The 20062-nt window shown below is 44.5% G+C and overlaps 1 protein-coding gene and 1 long non-coding RNA gene across 30 annotated transcripts in view; both read right to left on the bottom strand.

The window, feature by feature from the left end:
* Window positions 1-20062, bottom strand: part of PPP6R3 (protein phosphatase 6 regulatory subunit 3) — a 129071-nt gene that overhangs the window by 54475 nt on the left and 54534 nt on the right. For 25 of the 29 annotated variants that reach the window (XM_082476444.1, XM_082476446.1, XM_082476448.1 and 22 more), the window contains 6 exons: window positions 18504-18736; window positions 13783-13969; window positions 9840-9977; window positions 6883-6948; window positions 4616-4728; window positions 159-272 (listed from right to left, as the gene is read on the bottom strand). In XM_082476444.1, coding sequence (XP_082332570.1) covers window positions 159-272; window positions 4616-4728; window positions 6883-6948; window positions 9840-9977; window positions 13783-13969; window positions 18504-18730 — 845 coding nt within the window. In that variant the 5' untranslated portion in view covers window positions 18731-18736. Of the gene's footprint in view, window positions 1-158; window positions 273-4615; window positions 4729-6882; window positions 6949-9839; window positions 9978-13782; window positions 13970-18503; window positions 18737-20062 lie in introns of those variants that run through there. The other 4 variants (XM_082476445.1, XM_082476447.1, XM_082476449.1 and 1 more) reach the window with 1 other exon arrangement.
* On the bottom strand, window positions 10212-13776 carry LOC309667702. The gene is made up of 3 exons (XR_014267905.1): window positions 10869-13776; window positions 10692-10750; window positions 10212-10633 (listed from the first exon to the last, which is right to left on the bottom strand). It is a non-coding gene; the product is annotated as an uncharacterized lncRNA (long non-coding RNA).

The raw sequence follows: 20062 nt of genomic DNA, 5'->3' as shown, positions 1-20062 counted from the left end.
CATTCATGTAAAACTATTTATATAGTAGAAAAAGGTTCAGCACCTGAAATTCACGGGCATGATATTGTAGCGATCAACCAACAACTTAACTCTGAGCTTTCAAAAATTCTAAAAGCAAAACCAAATGGCTCGTTTCTCAAGATAAAAGGAAAACTTACGTTGGTCGCCGTGTCTCAAGTAAAGCCAACAATATCTGGACTGCGCTGACTATGGCTGATTCATTCTTCTCCTTGTGGAAAATATTTGATAGGAGCTGCTCTATAATTTCTTGCCTAGGGAAACAAATCAATAGTCAAGCACTAACTGTAATGTTGTTTAACACAAACAACTTCGGAGAAAAAGATCATGGTATCAGCAAGACAAGTGTCATAAAAGAGTTCAACCTCACTGGTGCACATTTATTAACAATATTTTACTTTTAATATATCTGTAAGGAAGGCCAGCGGTCCTGCTTATTATAAATGTGACACAGGCACATGTATATATTCCTACCCCTACCCTCCGTCAGCAAAGTCATCTGGGCCCTGCTTGCCGTTGCTAATCTTGTTGAAAGCCAACAAACACCTCACGACTGGAAGTCACCTCCTACTCAGGTGGTGGGGACGGGTGGTAAAAAGACTCAGAACCCTTCAGCCCCACAGAAGGAGGGGAGTTTTTTACAAAAAAAACCATAAATGTTTTCCCACAAAGGCATTCATGTATAACTAACAAAGATCTAAAACAGATACAAGATAACATCAATTGCTGCACTGTACTCTACAACTAAAATTTGGTAAATCAAAATAATGTGGTAGCAGTGAAATGGGTGTGACTGAACTACTGCCCCAAAAGTATTCTCCACAGGCTCTTGCCATGACACCTCCCCATGCATGTATACAAGGTCACAATTAATGTAGAATACAAGGGTAACCTGTTAGGTGAATAAATTTATACGGATGTTCTCAAGGAAAACCTGTTTCTTAGGATCTCAGTAATTTTTAGAACCCATGGGGATTAAGAAATGGAATCTCCCTAGCAATGAGAGGGACAGCTGGTTGTCCCCTGGTGCCCACCTGGCAGACACACCAGTCACCCCAAGGTACAGCTGTGCTCACTGGCTACTAACACCAGTTCCTTTGCCAGGTTAGGGCAGCAAGTAGGAGAGAATCTCTTCCTCTTTGGGAGAAGCAAATAAAACTGGTATCTAACCTAACTTCAGAGGATCCCCTTGCAGGAAGTAGCTTTCAAGTACTCTCAGACCAGCACTAGAATTGCTTGTGAGACCTCTACCCAAAACAGTACTGTAAAAGTCACTCAACACACAGCAGTCTATAGAATAACTATTACACTTGGAACTGAGCTCTGGAAAAGACTGCTTTTTTGTAAATACGTACATTCTTCAAATAGCAGCCTCACCCCAGGTAGAGGGGTACCGACAGGGCATCCAACTGTAGATGCCCACCTTCTCATTCAGCTGTAGTGTCTAACTTTCCAGAGAGCAATATCACCTTTCATAAACCCTGAGGCCGGAAGGCAGTGGCTAACAAAGAGGCTCTCACTCATGTTTCATGGCTGCACCAAACTGGCAGTCTACCATGCCCACGGACAGCACTCTACTAATGGACAAAAATGAGACAAAAACCAGCAAAAATGTGACGGTCAAGATGCAACACAGCAGCTGAGCCATATTCTGAGTCTCATCTAAACATACAAATATCACCAAATACAGAAGAGACCATAAACTGAAGAACTGAGCTTATTAAACAGGATAAAAAGAATGCCTTCATATTCTTTAAATAATAAGGCATTTATTTACAAGTGAGAAGACATATTCACTTTCACTTTTTAAAAAATGGAGTTCTTGGACGAACATCAATAAAGTTCATGATGAGAGTTGTGTTACGCACGAGGCCAGCCAGGTTCTTCACCCAGGCCTGTGAGAGGATGGCTCACTTCTGTTTTGTTTTGTCTTTATGTGGGCAGCTAAAGACTCGAGTCTATAAAACTGACGGGCTCAACCAGGCCCAGAGGCCGACCCATTGTAAGCTCATTAGTATCAAGAATTAGGAGCTGCCTGGTCCAGCCCTCTCTAACACAACTAGTTTTAAAGGAATTCTGGAACTTCAGATTTTCCCACAACAGAGCTACTAAATTAAATACATTCAATTTAAGCCCAGATTGTTTCCCAAGCTAACACTCACTACCTAACACCTCGGTCCACTGTCTTAGAGACCTTTTGGTACCCCTACCCACCCTGACCATTCTCTTTAACCTTAGCTCATTTACAACTTTTCCTGCAGTGCTAACCTACACTTCCAGTTACACATACGGTGTCTATGTGGGGGTTAGCCTGTATACCAAGTACACTGGCTTATAACACAACACTGCTACACTATTACGTGATAATCAAATACATACAGATATATAACAATATATAAAATATACACAGATACTGTTAAAACTAATAAAAGCTTACTAAGCTCACAGGAGCCTCTGGTCACTGTGTACTTCCTCAATCAACAGATACTAAAAAGAACGACTATAATGTGGGAACACGTCTGATATTAAAAAGGGTTGGTTCTCATCCTCAAGAAGAGTGTGGGAAGCACCGTTATAGAGTTAAGTCTCCCCGATGCTCAGTGCAGTGAAGGTTTAACTCAGTGACACCACGGAGCCCCTGACTCTTTAGGACCATGTAGTTGAAGAAATTTACTCTAATAGTCAATGATGTTGATTGAGTATGTACCTATCTGCATCAGAGTACAGTTGCCTGATCCAGGACCAAAGACTCAGTCTGAAGTATATTAGCTAGTGCATACAGAGGCTCCAACAGCTAGATCCCACGTTGAGTCCAAATAGAGTTGAGTGAAGAGAGGGCTGGCACAGAAGAACTCAGTGATTGCTACTGACCAGCCTGACACTCGGGGTGACCTGCACAGTCCAGGAAGGGAGCCAAGCACCACCTGTGGCCACAGAACGCTCTAAAGGTAACTAGTCTGAATTGGCCTGTCCTAAGTGTAAAATACACACTGGATTTCCAAAACTTTGCACAAAGAAAAGAATGTAGACTCACTCATTAATAATTTTTTAAATGAACGTATGTTGAAATATTATTTTGTACCTATTAAATAAAACATAAAAATTAATTTCACCTATTTTTTTACTTTAATATAGCTACTAGAAATTTTTAAATTACGTGACTTTTATTATATTTCGATTGGACAGCGCAGTCATGAACCATATGAAATTACTGACAGTCAACATTTTTTAACCTTGAGTAAGATAATTTTTACATGGTTCAACCTATTACTACTACCATTATTGATATTGTATATTATAAAAGGAGTACATACGCCATAATGCCCAAGAATAACTGAAATGGGGCAGGTAAGGTGACATCTTACTCAGAAGCTGATAATCTCTTATGTCTTGCTACTTGAGAGAACTAGTCAATTCCTTCCTATTCTACAATGCACATTGGGAAAATTCAACTATTTCTCAGAATACAGAGTTTAAAACAAGATATTTTGTCTCTAATTTGTTCCTTGTTTGTCTCACACTTGCCAAGTAAACAATACACACAAATGTCTTATTTTAATAAAAGGGTCTCCCCGGCCAAAAGATGCGAACGAGTCTCAATATACAGAAGGACTAAAAAATTCCAACAAAGTCATTAAGAAGAACAACAGTAGCAGTAAACTGATGCGAGACTGCCATTCGTACATAACGTTAACTGTATGCACTCTTTCCAGTTATTCATCCAAAGTGGGGAAATGCCTTGTTTTTGTTTACTAAAATAACTTTCAGTTGTAGGGATGCAGGCAAATGTATGCCCATACTTGATGGTAAATACTCTTCCTGAAAATGTATGAATATACAAACACCAGTATAGTAGGTTGGCCATTCACAGATTTCAAAATAGTACACCACCCCCAAGCTGTCTTCCACCTGAAACACATGAGATGTCTGTTCATTAGGAATTATCTAAAAATAAGGGCAGAAGCAATATAAAGAAACAAAACATACAAGATGTATAACCCTTCCAATCAGGTCTGGTCAGGTTACCCCAGTCAGCTGCCAAGGTATAGTGGATCCTAAGAAGAACTTCTGATTAAAAATCACTGACTGGGAATTCCCTGGTAGTCCAGTAGTTAGGACTTGGCCCTTTCACTGCTGATGGTGCGGGTTTAATCTCTGGTTGGGGAACTAAGATCCCGCAAGCCACGCGGCATGGCCAACAAATTAAAAAAAAAAAAAAAAAAAAATCACTGACTAAGATGGGTCAAATTACTTCATACACCTATCTTCCCCAAAGACCATGGAGGCAGTGACTGCAGTTATGATGTCACTGCCCCATCCATGATAGTTTTATAGAATTTAGTTTACAATTATTGAAAAGTTCAAAGTCTACATATAAATGTCATTTATTTACATTCTTACCCTGTAAGTCTCCAATGGGCATCACGAGTGGCTGAGATCAGATAAGCAGGTTTTCCTGCCTTCCTTCTCAGCCACCCACAGGTTATTTTCCAGGGACAGGATTCCCACGTAAGAAACACTTACCAAGTACTTACACTGGTAGCATGTCAAATAGCATCAATATGAAAAAAGAACAAGAAGAGAGTTTCAAACATACTTTTCTAGAGTGGCAAGCAGGGGGTCTGGCTCTGTACTGTTCTGAATTTGTAACATCTGGTCTCTGCTCAGGCGAACAATTTCACAAAGTGACTGTGATGCATTTGAATGCCGCTACAGGAAAGAAGTACAATTTTAACTATAAAACACATCAGAAGTCAAATTTATAATAAAATAAAGTTAGTGAAGAAATTGCTTAAGAAATAACACAAATTAACACTGGCCATAAGCTACAGTAAATAAAAAGCCAGGGTCCAAAGAAATAACTTATGTCAAGCACGAGTATTTTACCCTGCCAGGCTTCACTTAACAATACCACAAACAAAATACATGTTACTTTGTGTAGGGAAATGTAATTAAAGTTCTGACAAGGAAAAATTTCTTTAATTAAATACCTGAAGAAAAAAATATCCCCCAAATTTATATACTTTTATCAGCAAAGAAAGATGAACACAATTCTTTGGCTTAAAAAAATAAACGCAGCTTTCTGGAATATACTAACAGATAAGAAATATTACTTCTTCTTTCAGTGCGCAGTGTGCTATTCTACAGGAAAGTTCTGCAACCTCAGCACCAAATGCCTATGCTCCGTGGCATGTGGCTCTGAGCATCACCTGCCCAGCGAGACCAGCAGGTTCCAGCAGAGATGACAACACACACCAGGATATCAAAATCCACTGTTTGCAATCAGGAGTCTAACATTTCCTCAATAAATATATGCAATTCATCACTTAATACAAAACGGAAGTATCAACAGGACTGTCCAAAAGACAAAATTAACTTTTCTTGCAAGTCAGTTAGAGAAGGTGCTGATGCCCCAAACGCTTTGTCCTTTGCAAAAAAAAGCTGCTGCAGAGTTGGGCTTCTCCTCTGTCAACTTCTCCTGGACCCTCCAGACAGGGACCGTGCCTGCTGAGCAGGAACCTAGAGATGGGCAAGCCTCGTCTGTGGATGTGTCCTCCCCACGCCACCAACAGGGCAGGCCACGCCCCTGCCCTCACTCTCCTCGGCCTGCACCGGCCACACTTCCAGCACATGGGAAATGTGCTCTTGGAACCATCCAGCTCCCCCGGCCACAGCAGGAGGGCTCATCACCCCAACCAGGCCGAGGGCGCCGTCGAAGCTCTAGCACCCAATACATGCACACGCTAGAGTGTCTTTCCCGAGTGTCAGCAGTAACGATACTGTCTCAGGGGAGGGTGGGAATCAACAGCCCCTTTAATGGTTAGCTCTCTTCTTTTCTTTTTTGAAGGGGGCGGTGGGATGGGGAGCCTGCTTTAGATAAACTCCAGGTACCAAAAGTTTTTTAATGGACTGCAGTAGAAGCGGCTACATCTACCTCCACAGGAAATCTGTCTTGGTGGGGAGAACACGCTCTGGCCACATGCTCCTTCCTCTGCACTGTCCTCTATGGCGCTCACTCTCCAATTAATCCAAGCTAGAGGCATCCAAGAAGGCTGCCCATGCCCCATGACACACCCTGCATGTTGTTTGAAACAACTCCTTTGTAGATACTACACTGAACCATGTGGAACTGTCATTTCCATAGGCAGAAATGGCCAAATGCTGGCAGCTCCACAAGGCTCAGTCCGCTACCGAAGGCGGCAACAAGGGCAGCAGCAGAGAAGCAGGGGGACGGCATCCTCTACAGCGGCATACCCGCTGGTCCTGGAGACCCCACCCCACCCCCAGGCATCCCCTCAGCATGGAGCTCAACGTGCAAACTCCAAAGCAGCTTCAATTCTACTGCCAAGTCAATCTTTAGCACCCAAGACAAAGGCCAAACCTGTCAGCACAAAAGCCCGAGCCAGGAAGTAGGACCACCAAGAGCTCATCACCCTTAAGGATTCAATGGTGACCAGGATCCTGCTGCGCTGTCTGGAAAGCTTTAGCCAGAATGGAAAAAACAAATGCACACAGACGTGGCCACATCATTTGGACTAATGATGGGTATAAAAGAAAAACAAAGTGTGGAGGAGGTTTGTAATAAAGGCAAGCAGATGCAGCACGAAGTCTCAGCTCTAAAAAGGAGATGGAGCTAGACCCAGCGCTCACTGTTTCACATTTCGGGAAATTTTCTGAGTACCGGCAAAACGCAGTATTTTAAAAAGCCTTTGGTGTTTAGAAACCTGTCAACTTGAAGAATGCCAGGTGATCGCTGTTACCTACCCTCTACCTTCACACCTAGTACAATTATGCTCTGTGCCCAAATAAACATGGTTCATTTTTTTTTTTTAATCAAGTTTATAGTCACACAAGAGAACTTACATCTTCTTCTTGCGATGGATGAACTATTTCCACAAGCCTCTGGATAATTTTCTCCTCATTTAACCACTGTAAAACACATTGTAGAAGTAATCATAGCAATGAGTGGCTCTTGTTCAAGCCCCAATGAAGATTAACATACTTGGAAATATCCATCACATTTTAAGTAGAATGTTACAGGTTTTCTCTGGACTTTGAACACTACAGGAAATTAAAAGTCCCCCAAGGAAAATGCCAGTGAATATATTATTTTAACAGTAGCTACAGTACCAACTACTCCCCAAGTCACAATACCCACATCCAAAAATTCTATACATCAGTTTCTTAGTGATGTTAATTCTCAGACACTGAGTACTAAAACGGTCTGTACTTTGGACATGAAGGGGGGGGGGTGCGGGGAATGGAACTTACACATTTTCTGTAAGAGAGCATTCACTTTAAGAGAGCTTCAAAAAGGTTGAGAAAAGCAATATTTAGTAGCAAGCCTCTGGCTTAAAACACATGATGAACTTTTACCGTCTAAAACCAAAACAACCACAGGAAACGTGGGGGCTGGCGGGCACCACAGAAACAGAGTTTGCCCTGCCACATGCTAGCAAGCTATTACCATGATTAGGACACTCTCTTCTTCCACCATATATGAAATACTGCCATGAATGAAAATATGAAGGGGATGAGAATAAATGAAAAATCAGCCGGCGTAATATTAGTTCCACAAGGAACAGGAACACCGTAATAAACAAGGCACTCACTACCTGGAACGGACACGCGCGTTGTGTGCGCACATGCACACACACACAAAAAATCCCAAAGGTTAAAAGAGATAGCGGCGGGGCTGGGGGTGGGGTGGGGTGAGGCTAGGGGTGGGTGGCAAAAAATCAAACACGCTTTGCTAAAGGCATGTAGAGAAACTCTTAGGTTGTCTCCAGGCTCCTTAAGGAGAACATGCCAAAGGAAAATGCAAACAAAAGCTGTTAGGAGACTACCACAAAGGCAGAGGCCCTAATTTACATTTTAAGATGTTTTAAAATGTGTACGTGAAGTACCCTGTGTTTGAATCTGTTCAAACACAGATTCTGACTCAGCAGGGCAGGGGTGAGACCTGGGATTTCTAACATGCTCCCAGGTGATGTCTGGGACCACACTTTGAGTAGCAACGACCTAAAACAGGATGCAAACACCTCTACAGAGGAGGTGGGGCAGAGGGTCCTGACGGCCAAGGGAAAAAGTAGGAAACTTTGTGGGCAGTGAACGAATCAATCCCCCACCCTCACTGCCTCCACAGCTATTGACAAGCACCGACAGTCCAAGCCCACGGTGGGCCCCCCAATCAAAGTAAGACATTTAGGAGTTTCTAACTACCCTTCCCCCGACCTACGCCTTTATTAACCACCTACCACCATATCCCTCCAGAAATGCACCTATTCTTTTGGAAGTGGGCCCTAAAATTCAACCCAGCAGTGACCAAAGGAATTCTAAGAAACCATACTGAATAACTTCCCCCAATAATAATTCAAACATAAAGGTGACCATCCCTCTTATCCTTAGCCACCTTCCCTGGAATCCCCAGCCTCTACTGAGAAGAGACTCACATCCACAAAAGCACACCTAAAAAGGGCCAGAGTCCCAATTTAGGGCCCTCTCCCAGGCCATCCACAAGGTCCCCCCAGCTGACTTCCTCACATGACCACGGTTCTCAGTAGACCTCTGCGTGCTCCTACAGACCCAGCCCTGACCCGACCCCCAGACTCTCCCACTCACACAAACACATGCTCTGGCACACCTGCCCACCTCGGTAGAACACGCCCTTCCCTGGGACACCACCCGACAGACCCTCCTTCTGTGCCTTCAGGTCTTTAGCTTTTTCAATAAAACTTGTTTCCAGAGTTCTAAGGTTTGAGGTTGAGTATTAAAGATGGATTGAGGGACTTTCCTGGTGGGGCAGTGGTTAAGAATCCACCTGTCAATGCAGGGGACACGGGTTCGATCCCTGGTCCGGGAAGATCCCCCATGCCACAGAGCAACTAAGCCCGTGCGCCACAACTACTGAGCCTGCGCTCTAGAGCCTCTAAGCCACAACTACTAAGCCCACGTGCCGCAACTACTGAAGCCCGTGCACCTAGAGCCCCTGCTCCACAACAAGAGAAGCCACCGCAATGAGAAGCCTGCGCACCGCAACGAAGAGTAGCGCCCACTCGCCCCAACTAGAGAAAGCCCACGCAGCAACAAAGACCCAATGCAGCCAAAAATTAATTAATTAATTAATTCATTAAAAAAAAAAAAAGATGGATTGGACTGGGGAATGGTTCTGGAAGGAGGCAGCAAAAGGGACAAAAGAGAGGAAGAGACAGAAAACAAGAAGCAAAGACAAGAGCCTGTGAGAAACCTCATCTTCAAGTCACTCACACCCTCCTCTTCCCACCCAAATCCCACCCAAGGCAGCTCCTCAGGAAACACACATATCCTGAAATAACCACCTCACCAAATTTTAAAATATGCGCCCTTTTGGAGGTAAACTCCTTTCTCCTTCTTATCCCATGCTCCCAGGTATCCACGAGAAGAAAGTTACTTCTGAAGCCAGATTCCCTAGAAATGCCAACACCTCTTCTTTTTGACTTTCAGAGATATCTCTGCAGTGTGACCATCTTCTCAAGAAAGAAGCCTCACAGCATACTGAGATGAGACTTTTAGCTCCCATTCTACCTTCCCACTCCCACTGAAGCACAAACCAGCAAAGGGAAAGAACCCCTCACAAGGAGACAGCCTATGTACCTAGGGATGTGCACGTCAGGAATCCTAATCCTGAAAAATCTGAATCTCTTCCCATTTTGGAATCCACCTCCCACCCCCGTTTCCCAGACCACTTCCTACCAATCCCCTAGAATCCCGCCCAGACTGAGCGGCCCAGCAGCTCGAGCACCACTCCCCAGCCCGTCCACAGCGGCCGTGATCCTACTCACATTCAGCACATCCTGCCTGGGCTGTGGAGGCTCAATGCACGTCAGGAGCCTGAGCAACAAGTCCATGATGGCCGATGTTCCTATGTGCTTCATAATAAGGTCCACAAAGTCACGTTTCTTCTTTAGGAAATCCACAATCTAGAGGAGAACAGCCACAACTGAAAGACACATCACTTGGGAACTATCAACTTTAGGATGCTTTCAGTCACGACCCATCTGGCTGCCCCCTCCAAAATCTACCACCACTTTAAGTTAAGGAAAAGCAAATGCTGAATTAGTAGTAAGATGTCAAATTGGAAAGCCTTCTAATTGTTACAGTATTCAAAAACCTCTTGGGAAAAAAAATCTCTTAAATTATCACATGTTCCCTAATACAAACACACCATAATCTTTTATTTCTGTTCACTTTCATTATTAATTCTCAAAGAATGAGGACTAAAAATTTAACACCCTATAAAGAGCAAGCGAATACACCACTTAATAGTTTATGGACATAAAGCAAGTCCATTAGGCTTTACATGAAAACACAGAATAAACATTCAAAATCCTAACTGTACTCTAGCAAGTAAGAAAAAAATAAAATAAAAATATAAAGATTTCTACATCAAAGTGGCTAACTCATGTGCCACAGAAAATCACATTTGCATTTTATTTCAGCAATTCACCTGATCAGATTAACACAAGGCGGGTGAGTGAGTGTGGAAGAGGCTGACAGTTACCCCGAGGGGTTATGAAAACAGTTTTACAGTCATGACCGCCACCTGGGTCTCTTCTGCGCAGGAGGAAGAAGGCACCTGTTCTGTCCTGGACACCCTGTGTACCTTCTAGTTTCTGTCCGCGTGCACAGATCACCTGTTCTGTCCTGGACACCCTTGTGTACCTTCTAGTTTCTGTCCGTGTGCACAGATCACCTGTTCTGTCCTGGACACCCTGGTGTACCTTCTAGTTTCTGTCCGTGTGCACAGATCACCTGTTCTGTCCTGGACACCCTGGTGTACCTTCTAGTTTCTGTCCGTGTGCACAGATCACCTGTTCTGAAGTCCCAGAAGCAGCACGGTCAGCGTGGCAGCTGCCCTGACAAAAGTCACCGGAGTCTCTCAGAAGCCTGTGAGGTAGGGTTGCTCGACTCAATGTTATAGATGAGGAAACTGAGGCTCAGACCAGTGAAATATCTTGCTAGAAGCTAAAAAGTGGCTGCCCTGAGATTTAAATGACCCCAAAGCCACAAGTCTGCCATTATCCCACACAACGTCTAACAGCCAGGGATGAACTAAAAACTGCCTCACACCATCAGGTGTAAATGCAGGATTAACCGTCACATGTTGCTTCTCTAGACAATGAGGTTGAACTCTGTAACGTAAACCTTCAAGAAGTTATACATAATTAATCCACTCACGATTGAGTCACGTGGTAGTTTTTAAAAGCACAGTGGAGAAGAGAGGAAGAAAAAGTCAAATGTGGCCAAAATACTGCATTATTTAGTGGCAAAAGCACTGACTCTGGAGCCCAAGGCACAAGTCCCAGCAAGTGCTGTGGCAGCACAGCAAGGGCAGCGAGCTGGAGGGCGGCACTGCTGAGGGGCTCGCCCAGCCAACACCAACGGCGCCCCACGCGGCTGGACCTCCTGCTCCACACGTTAATCCATGTCTGCACTGGTTAGGTCAGACTGAGTCTGAATTTTTTTCATTCCTTGCAGTTGCATATATCCTTACTAATACATTATGTGATGGGAAACCTTTATTTACACTTACAATTCTCAAAAGGATAGAAAGGTGCAGTGTGACCGTTCCCTGAAGCTGAAAGAGCAAGGGCTCTCGAATCCTCTCGTGGCTGAGGGCTTAAACGAGAAGTACGACGAGCAGCAGAGCGAATGGGCCCTCCTCTCGGCATTTAATTGGCACGTGTCATGTTCTTTACACAGGTAGTATGTCTGGCCTCAAAGACCAATACAAATATGTAGAACCCCAGAGAGCTTTAAGTGTATTCTCACTCTATAATAAAGGCACACTGAAGTCCAGGACCCACAAATTAGGGTTTCCCTAGCACGGAGTGAGGAGAAAAGCACGGTGAAGGCGTGAGACCTGTCTCATCGTGACTACAACCGTCTGGAACTGACGAGCGCCTTACACGGATGGGATGGCTTGCACTTCCCTACAACAGTCAGCAGTACTGTCACTTCTCATCAAAAGACACAAGAAGGAAAGACAATCTGTATTGCAGGGATCATGATTTGGGGATTACTATCTAAGAAAAAAGAACCTCAGTTCCAATACATTTAGGAAGGTAACCCTGCTCAATTAAGAACACGAAAGAACAGCCTCCTCTAAAATAAGACATGTATCCACTTTGCCTTGGCAGAGGACAGGCGTACTGGGCCTAAAATAGTTCCCGTGCCTCCGTGTCTGCTGACAGGAAGGACGGGTCAAGGAGCCTGTTTTCCACCGTGAAGGACGCCAGGCCCAGCTGGTGTGACCCCTGCACCCCTGCTGGCTGCACTCTGCAGGACCGTTAGTTCGCACTCGGGCATCTGAGGCTGCTGTTGCTCCCTGGGTGCCTGTTTCCGTAAATGGATCACAGTCTCCTCGTAAGCAGGTCCTTTTCCGCACCAGTTCCCACTAGAGCTGTGATTCTCAAATTTCAGCGTGCACCACGGTCATCTGGGAGGCTTCTTCTTTTTTTTTTTTTTTAATTTATTTATTTTATTTACTTTTGGCTGCATTGGGTCTTCGTTGCTGCGCAGGCTTTCTCTAGTTGCAGCAAGCGGAGGCTACTCTTCGTTGCGGTGCGCAGGCTTTTCATCGCAGTGGCTTCTCTTGTTGTGGAGCATGGACTCTTAAGTGTGCCGCGGGCTTCAGCAGTTGTGGCTCGCGGGCTCTAGAGCTCAGACTCAGTAGTTGTGGCGCACGGGCTTAGTCGCTCCGTGGCATGTGGGATCTTCCTGGACCAGGGCTCAAACCCATGTGCCCTGCATTGGCAGGCGGATTCTTAACCACTGTGCCACCAGGGAAGCCCCTGGGAGGCTTCTTAAATCCCAAATTGCTGGCCCCACCCCCAGAGGGTCTGATTCGGTAGGTCTGGAATGGGGCTCAAGATCTTGCTTTTCTAGCAAGTTCTCGGGTGGTACTCATGCTGTTGGAGCAGGGACCACACTTTCGAGAACCACTACACATACGACAGATACTTGGAAAGCAAGTTTCCCAAGTACAGTACATCTGAATTAAGAACAAAATGAAGCCTTGGGTGGGGGCGCGGGATGCGGGATGCGGGAACATGGATGGACACCACCACGAAGAAGACGACGATGAAGACGAAGGAAGAGGAAGAAGAGGGGGCAGAGGTTCCTGCCGGTAACAGTGAGGAATGAGCCCCTGGTTAAGCCCTTCCGGACGGGAACAGCAGAGCTCCATGTGCACGCAACATGACAGTCAGTACCCAGATGGCTCAAGTTTTTCAGTGGAGTCAAAACAGAAACAATCACCATTTGTATAAACTAATCATCAAGTGCATTTATGGGAAAGCTTTTTAAGTTTCACCTGTGATCATCGTTAGGGGAAAGAAAAAATAAACTGTTACTTTACCATGGTCACTAAGATGCCACCCACACACCAACCACTCAGTGTGCACCCTCCTCACACTATCCTCACAAACGGACCCCAACATTCTCATGCTTCCAACCACTTGTCGAAAGAGGAAGCCAAAGTATATTGAAAAACTGAGATGTGAGGTACTCAGAAAAGAAGAGGTCAAATTAGAATGTATTCATTAATGAGTAAGTCAGTGTTAAGTCAGCAAGCATTTAGAATGCTTAAGGTTTAAAATATATTCTTTTACAGAACCTGGATTTAAGGCACACTCAGAACACTGAAGCAACAAAATTACTGGGGGGATCATCTCAGGGGGATGATCAGCCCTAATACTTACCTTTCTGGAAAACAGTATTTACCTGTTCTGGTTTTCTGCTGATAAGAATACTTAGCACCTTGCTGAAGAAACTGGCAAGTAGTGGGTTCAAGGGGGAATCGTTTAGGAGGAAGCTATACAATTTCATCAGCAGGGATTCATCTTCTCCCAGTCTATCATTCATCTGGGAGACGTCAGAAGTGAGCAGCTCACAAGATATATTTGGATATCTAGAAGAAAAGGACACTCGTATCATCATCTGTATTAACGGTTTAATTACATAAAGTAAAATGCAAATCAGAAAGGTTTCCTAAAACTTTCTGAAAAATAAACAAAGTCATCTTCTGGGAATTAGAAAATAATTTCAATCCATTCCGTCCAATTTAATCTAGAGAGATTATAAAGTGAATTTTCTTCTGTGTCTAAAAAATGGTTTCTAAACCAAGCTTTAATAGGAATACATTTTCCCCAACAAAACTAGAGCACACCTGGGACTCAGGAGGCAAGGGCGGGGCCTCCTCAGAGGAGGTGCGATGGGGCAGGTCAAAGCCTGGGGCCGGAGCCCTCAGCAGCCTGCTCTGGCATGCAAAGCAGCACAGCTCAAAGGACAACCGAGGGGGATGCCCATTTCCAGGAAACTGCACTGCACACAGCACCCTTAACTACTCAAGACACATTTAGGTTCCTGGACAGGCTGCCTGTATTCTCAGATGGGTTGTAACTGGAGTTAGAAAGCTGGGCTTATCAAGTGTTCAGTCCATATGACATGTTAAGAGAATAAATATTCTGATATACTCAAGAGAGAACAGGACACGGCCTGAGTTACCCAGGTGGGAAAACCATATACAGAGCTCTCCACACCAGTCTTCCAGGATCTTGTGGGATCAGCCCACCATCAGATCTCACTGCTGTGGGACACAGCCCTCTTCCACAGGCCCCACGGCCCTAGAAATACCTGTACCCCTAAAGCACGTTTGCCCCTGAGCGCCAGAGCACTCTCTCTGAAAAGTAGGCAGTAGATGCATTTTCTCCACTCACTTCTTTTACCACAAATGACTTCTCATCTGTTCTCAGAGCAACAGTGGAGACTCCAAGGCCCGTCCAGACTACACTCTCCCCCTCCCATCATTCACCTCTCTGCTCTTTATCCCTCCCAGGTGAGTAGCAGGGAGTGGCAAGCTCAAATGCTGATCAGGACAGGAAGGTGACAAAACAGCCAGAAGCAGCTGTATGACAAAAGAGAGGGGTAAAGACTGTGGCCGGAACCCATGCAGCACCCCTGAGGCATCCAAGACAAGCAAGCAGCTGCCTGTTTGGAGACCACTGGCTTGAGAAGCAACTGGCAACAGACCAGAAGCTGCAGCACCTCGCAGGTCTGCCATGAGGGAGGAACACTGAACCGTATGAGAATATCCCCAAAGGAACCTCTGCAGGGAGAAAAAAATCAAAGACAGACAACAGAACTGGCAGGTGTGTGGGCACAAAGATCACATGATCAAATTGCTGTCTTCCGGAGGCCACGGCTCAATCAAATTAAAGCCTTCCTCACTTTACAGAACACATGGGCTCAAAGACCCCATAATACAAAGTCACCAATGTGCCGGAGGCAGGAGCAAGCAGTGGCGACAGGTGTGGCTTCTGGAGTCACACCACCTAGGCTCAGAACCTGTCTCCACCACTTACAAGCTGTATGACCTCGGGCACGTTACTTAACTTCTCTGGGCCTCAGTTTCCAAGGATGCAATATTAAGACAAGTCCTCACCTCACGGGGGGAGAGTAATACATACAAAATACTGAGAAGAAGGCCTGGAATAAATAAATGCCAGCTGTCTTAATTCCCCTTTAGCTTCTACTTCATAAAACTGTCCAAACGCTGCAACGGGGCTGGGGGCGCGGGGGTAGGGGGTGGTGGAGTGGGCTCAACTGCCCCAATTTGAAAGCTGCTGGCAAAGGACTGGGAAAAGGTGGAGACCCCAGCTCCGGCTGCAACCCAGTGTGTAGGGAGTATTCTCAAAATTCTGATGCAGAAGGTCCAGAGGAGCACATGGGCAGCTTTTAAAGTTTTTCACCTGTTTTTCCACCGGTGACCGGGAGGTCTGACCGAGCTAAAGAAGCACGCACGTGGGGGCCCAGGCACGAACACAAAGGCTCAAAGTTCTGGTTCGGAACAGGCTGGGGCAACTCTCACTCTACCTCCCTAAGATTAAACAAGCTTCTGAAACACCCCAAGACCTCTACGCCACCCCTCAGCAGGGCCTCTCCAGCCCCACCCCACCCTCTGACCTCAGCTGCTTTGTCCTGAGAACACAGAAGCGATGGGAAGAGAGCCCAGCCCAACCATACCCCTGACCTGCACCAGGTCCCCTTCCTGCTCCCACTATGAAGCCACCCTACTGTCCTCTCGACCACACGCCCTCCCACCGAGGCCAGCACAGAGCATCACGAGACCTCCTGCTCCCTCCACACCAGCCCCGTTTCCCCCTGCGCTCATCACCCTCACCAGCACATAAACAGACCGTTATTTCTCGCATCTATGAGAAAAAACGAACACCACACCTCTCCTGGCTCCACATCTGCCTGTAGCTCCCACTTTCTCTCTCTGCTCCTTTTCCAGGGAACTACTTGAAAGAACTCTCTGCTTTGTCTCCAATTCTTCCTCAGAAGCACTGCAGCCTGGCTTCCGTGTCCACCAACCCGGCGAGCCTGCACTGAAGGTGCCCGTGTGCTCCACGCTGTAAATGCCAATGGTTACCTGGCCTGTCAGCACAGCCCCTGGATCCCCTGGGCCCCCTGTCCCATCTCCCCGTCCTGAAGCCTGGCCTCCCTTGACATTGAGGGAAGCACCCCTCCTGGTTCTCCTCTTGCCTCTGAAGTCCCTCTGTGGGAACCTGACCCGACCAACAGCATCTCAGCTTTTGGGTTTACACTACTACTTAAGGACCTATTTTTAAAGTTCTGTTCAAATTTCTGCTAAATTATTTAAAACTGAGGTATCTGTCATTAAGATTAAAAAGTTAGTGTAAAAATGACAAACCTTCTAACACCTTGTGTATGATCACTGGATTAAAAGTGATGGGTTCAATCCACATGTGTAACTGATACGCAGTTATGAACTTCACAAACCACAGCAATCACCCCATCATCTGTAAACTAAAAAGCACTAGTCTAAATTTCCTTAGATGACTATAGTCAACCTTAACCCAGAGAAGCTTTCAGAATCCCTCTGAAAAATCCCTCTGCGCTAATCCAGCTGTCCGAGTCATCCAGCTCTGCGTATGTTACCACAGCAGGTGGCTCCGTCCAGGCCAGAAGTGCAGCAGAGAACTGCTCTGGTCAGCGCAAGCCATGCCCCCTCGGAATGGTGCCAACCAGAAGGCTGCCTGCCCCGGGAAACACACCTGCTCTCTCAAGCTCAAAGGCAGCACAAAAAACGCTGGCATGGCAATACAACAGATGCCACGACTACTTTTTGGTAAAATAAGCAATTTCCACGAGGCTTGCTTACTCTTCTCCAGTTAAAGAAGTATTAGCTTCATTCAGCATGTGAGAAAACAGACCCAAGAAGGGTAAGCCTCTTGTTCAAGTTCTCAGAGCTTCTAGGAGAGGGCTACACCCATCCCGGGCGGGCCTGATACGAAGCCCACACCACGTTGCCTCGGGCCAGGACAAGCCCACGACAAGCAGCACCCACACGAGCTGGTTCACCGTGAAGGGAACCCCGAAGTAGCAAAGTATATCTGTCTTTGGGGCGACAGGAGTACACTGGCATTCCTGTCAAATTTCTGTCCTTTTCTTTTCTAAGGTACTGCTCTCTGAGTGGAGACGTGCTGCATGCTAGTTGTCAACCTTAATGGCTGGCAGAGAACACGACTTCCTTGAAGATCCAAGCCACGAGAACTTGAAAGCATTACTAAGTATTATTCCTCTGACAGCAAAACTCTCCCCACAAAGAAATGAAAGGATATCTGAAAAGGGGGACAGACTGGGGGGAAAAGGGCAAAGGAGAATCTACTGTAGGCCATAATTCTTCCTATTCCATTAAGTTTATTTAATGCATAATCAATGACTTTTTGTTTTGTTCCTGAATTGGTTCTACTTTCAGGCAGAGAGGGGGGACAAATATTTCAATAGAGTTGGAGATGGAAAAGTAACTAACTGAAACCCCAACAATTTAAATACATATGGAATATTCGCAGAGTTTCCAGGGGTCCGAATACAAAGTGTTATAAGCTGACGACACCAGTGGTGAAGTAGATAAATCCACTGCCGTTATCCAAGGTGTTAGCTGCTTAAATTTAGCTACACTAATGTTCACCAAGACCCATACCCTTATTTTCAGATAACAAAAGGTCAGAATTTATTTTATCAGCAGCACTGTTCATAAAACAAGCTCTGACCCAGATGTGCTGTGTGATCTTGAGTAGTCACATCATCTCTGTCTTCCTATTTGCAAAAAAGAGAAAATACTTACTTGGATTGTCTTACTATTTTAGGAAACTTTATCACTGTTTATAATGCACTTTGCCCTTAGACAAAACCTTCTGGCCAAAATTTAGAACATTCACTTTAAAAATCCTGTGATTTCACTGGACTTAGTTCTAGAACGGATTGTTTGCTCCACTGAGCCTGTCGCTCCTGACATGTTAACATTCTGTAACTGGTCTACGGCAGCCCTGCAGAGCTGCTAGACAATAAGGACGATAATATACCCTACCCCCGCTTCACTTCAGCCCCACCCTAAAGAGAAGACTGAATTTTCTTACTTGTATCTGATCTTTTCATCCATGTCTTGAGGTGGTTCTTCAATAATGAATGAGACTAAATCTTCGAGACATTCTGCTTTTAACAGGAACTCTATAAGTTTGCGGTTCTGAGCTTTACATTCCTGTAAAACATCTTCCTCATCCATCAACTCCTTCAGTGTTACATCTTCTCTTTCTAGAAGTGTGTCTATGTGGGATGATGAGTGAAGATCAAATTTCCAAAACATGCTGCTCTAAACAAAATGCAGAGAGTATTTCAAATACAATTTCAACTTCACATATTAATTTTTCAAATTTCCATCTAGTTCTACAGTCTAAAATGTCAACTTGGGTCACATAAGAAAAACAAGTTCCATATAGAATCTATAAAATACTTTTAAAATAAGTAAAATTGGCAAGATTTTTTCCTTCTCAGAAAATATTTTTATCGACAACAAAAAATTCTGACTTGAAAATGCTGAAAGAATGCTAAAACCTGGGATGATTTTAACCTGCAAAATTAACCCACCCATACTTTAAGAATTTAGTGCTGGGAAAGGAAGAAAATAAACCCTTTCTTCAGGGTGAAACATACATTCTTACACAGAACTAATATCTTCAGTAACAAATGACAAGTATTGAGACCTAAGTACATGGTACTCTTCAGAATATTACAACATTAAATAAATAACCACCACGAACCAGAACTTTTAGCCACGGACAGCACTTTCACAGCTGAAAACCTGAAAGCCATAAAATGGTAAAACCTATGCCATTCTTAGCAAAGAAACAAAAAACTGTAGCAAAATCACCTTAAAGAACAATCATTCACCTTGTCTTCAAAGTTGATCACGGAAAATTCGATCCTAGGATGTCTACAGATTGACAAAAGAGTTCACTTTCCTTATTTCAAATACTTCAGCGAAGTCACTGACTGAAAAGCCATTAGTGACATTCAAATACCTTCCCACGTCCCACTGGTATCAGGTCAGTATGTGCTTATTTTGGTCTATAAGCCGAATCTCTGCTAATCTAATGGTCTCTCCACTTGAAGTTAGAAAACTGGACACAGTTAATAATTTAGCCTTAAGTCTTAAAAAAAAAAATAAGTCTCATTTAAAGTAGTATGTCTTTTCATTTTTTTGTAATCCCACACATAAAGGCAAAGTATAATGAAAAGTACTAATAAACCACAAAAGCAAATCTGATATCAAGCCCTTACTACTGGCTAGTTATAAACAAGATATACACTCATATTCATCAACTGAAAATTATAAATGTCTACAAACCAAAGTCATACTTCTAAAATATGGATCAAGATATAATCACATTATTTACCTCAATTAAAAACTGACTTCCAAAATTTTAACCTTATAAAGGTAACTCATCATATACTGATTTACAGAGAAAACTGATAATTGGTGGTGATGAAATAACAAGTGTTGGCAAACTTCGGCCCACAGACCAAATCCAGCCCACAGACTGACTGCAAGCTAAGAACGGCTTTGATAATTTTAAAGGGTTGTTTAAGGGAAGCATATGTGACAGTGACCATGTGTGGCCTGCATATTTACTAGCTG

Source organism: Balaenoptera physalus (genome assembly GCF_965194825.1).
Source record: "Balaenoptera physalus genome assembly, chromosome: 10".
NCBI lineage: Eukaryota > Metazoa > Chordata > Mammalia > Artiodactyla > Balaenopteridae > Balaenoptera > Balaenoptera physalus.
The sequence above is the reverse complement of the archived record's forward strand: the minus strand, read 5'-3'. Positions and strand labels throughout refer to the sequence as shown.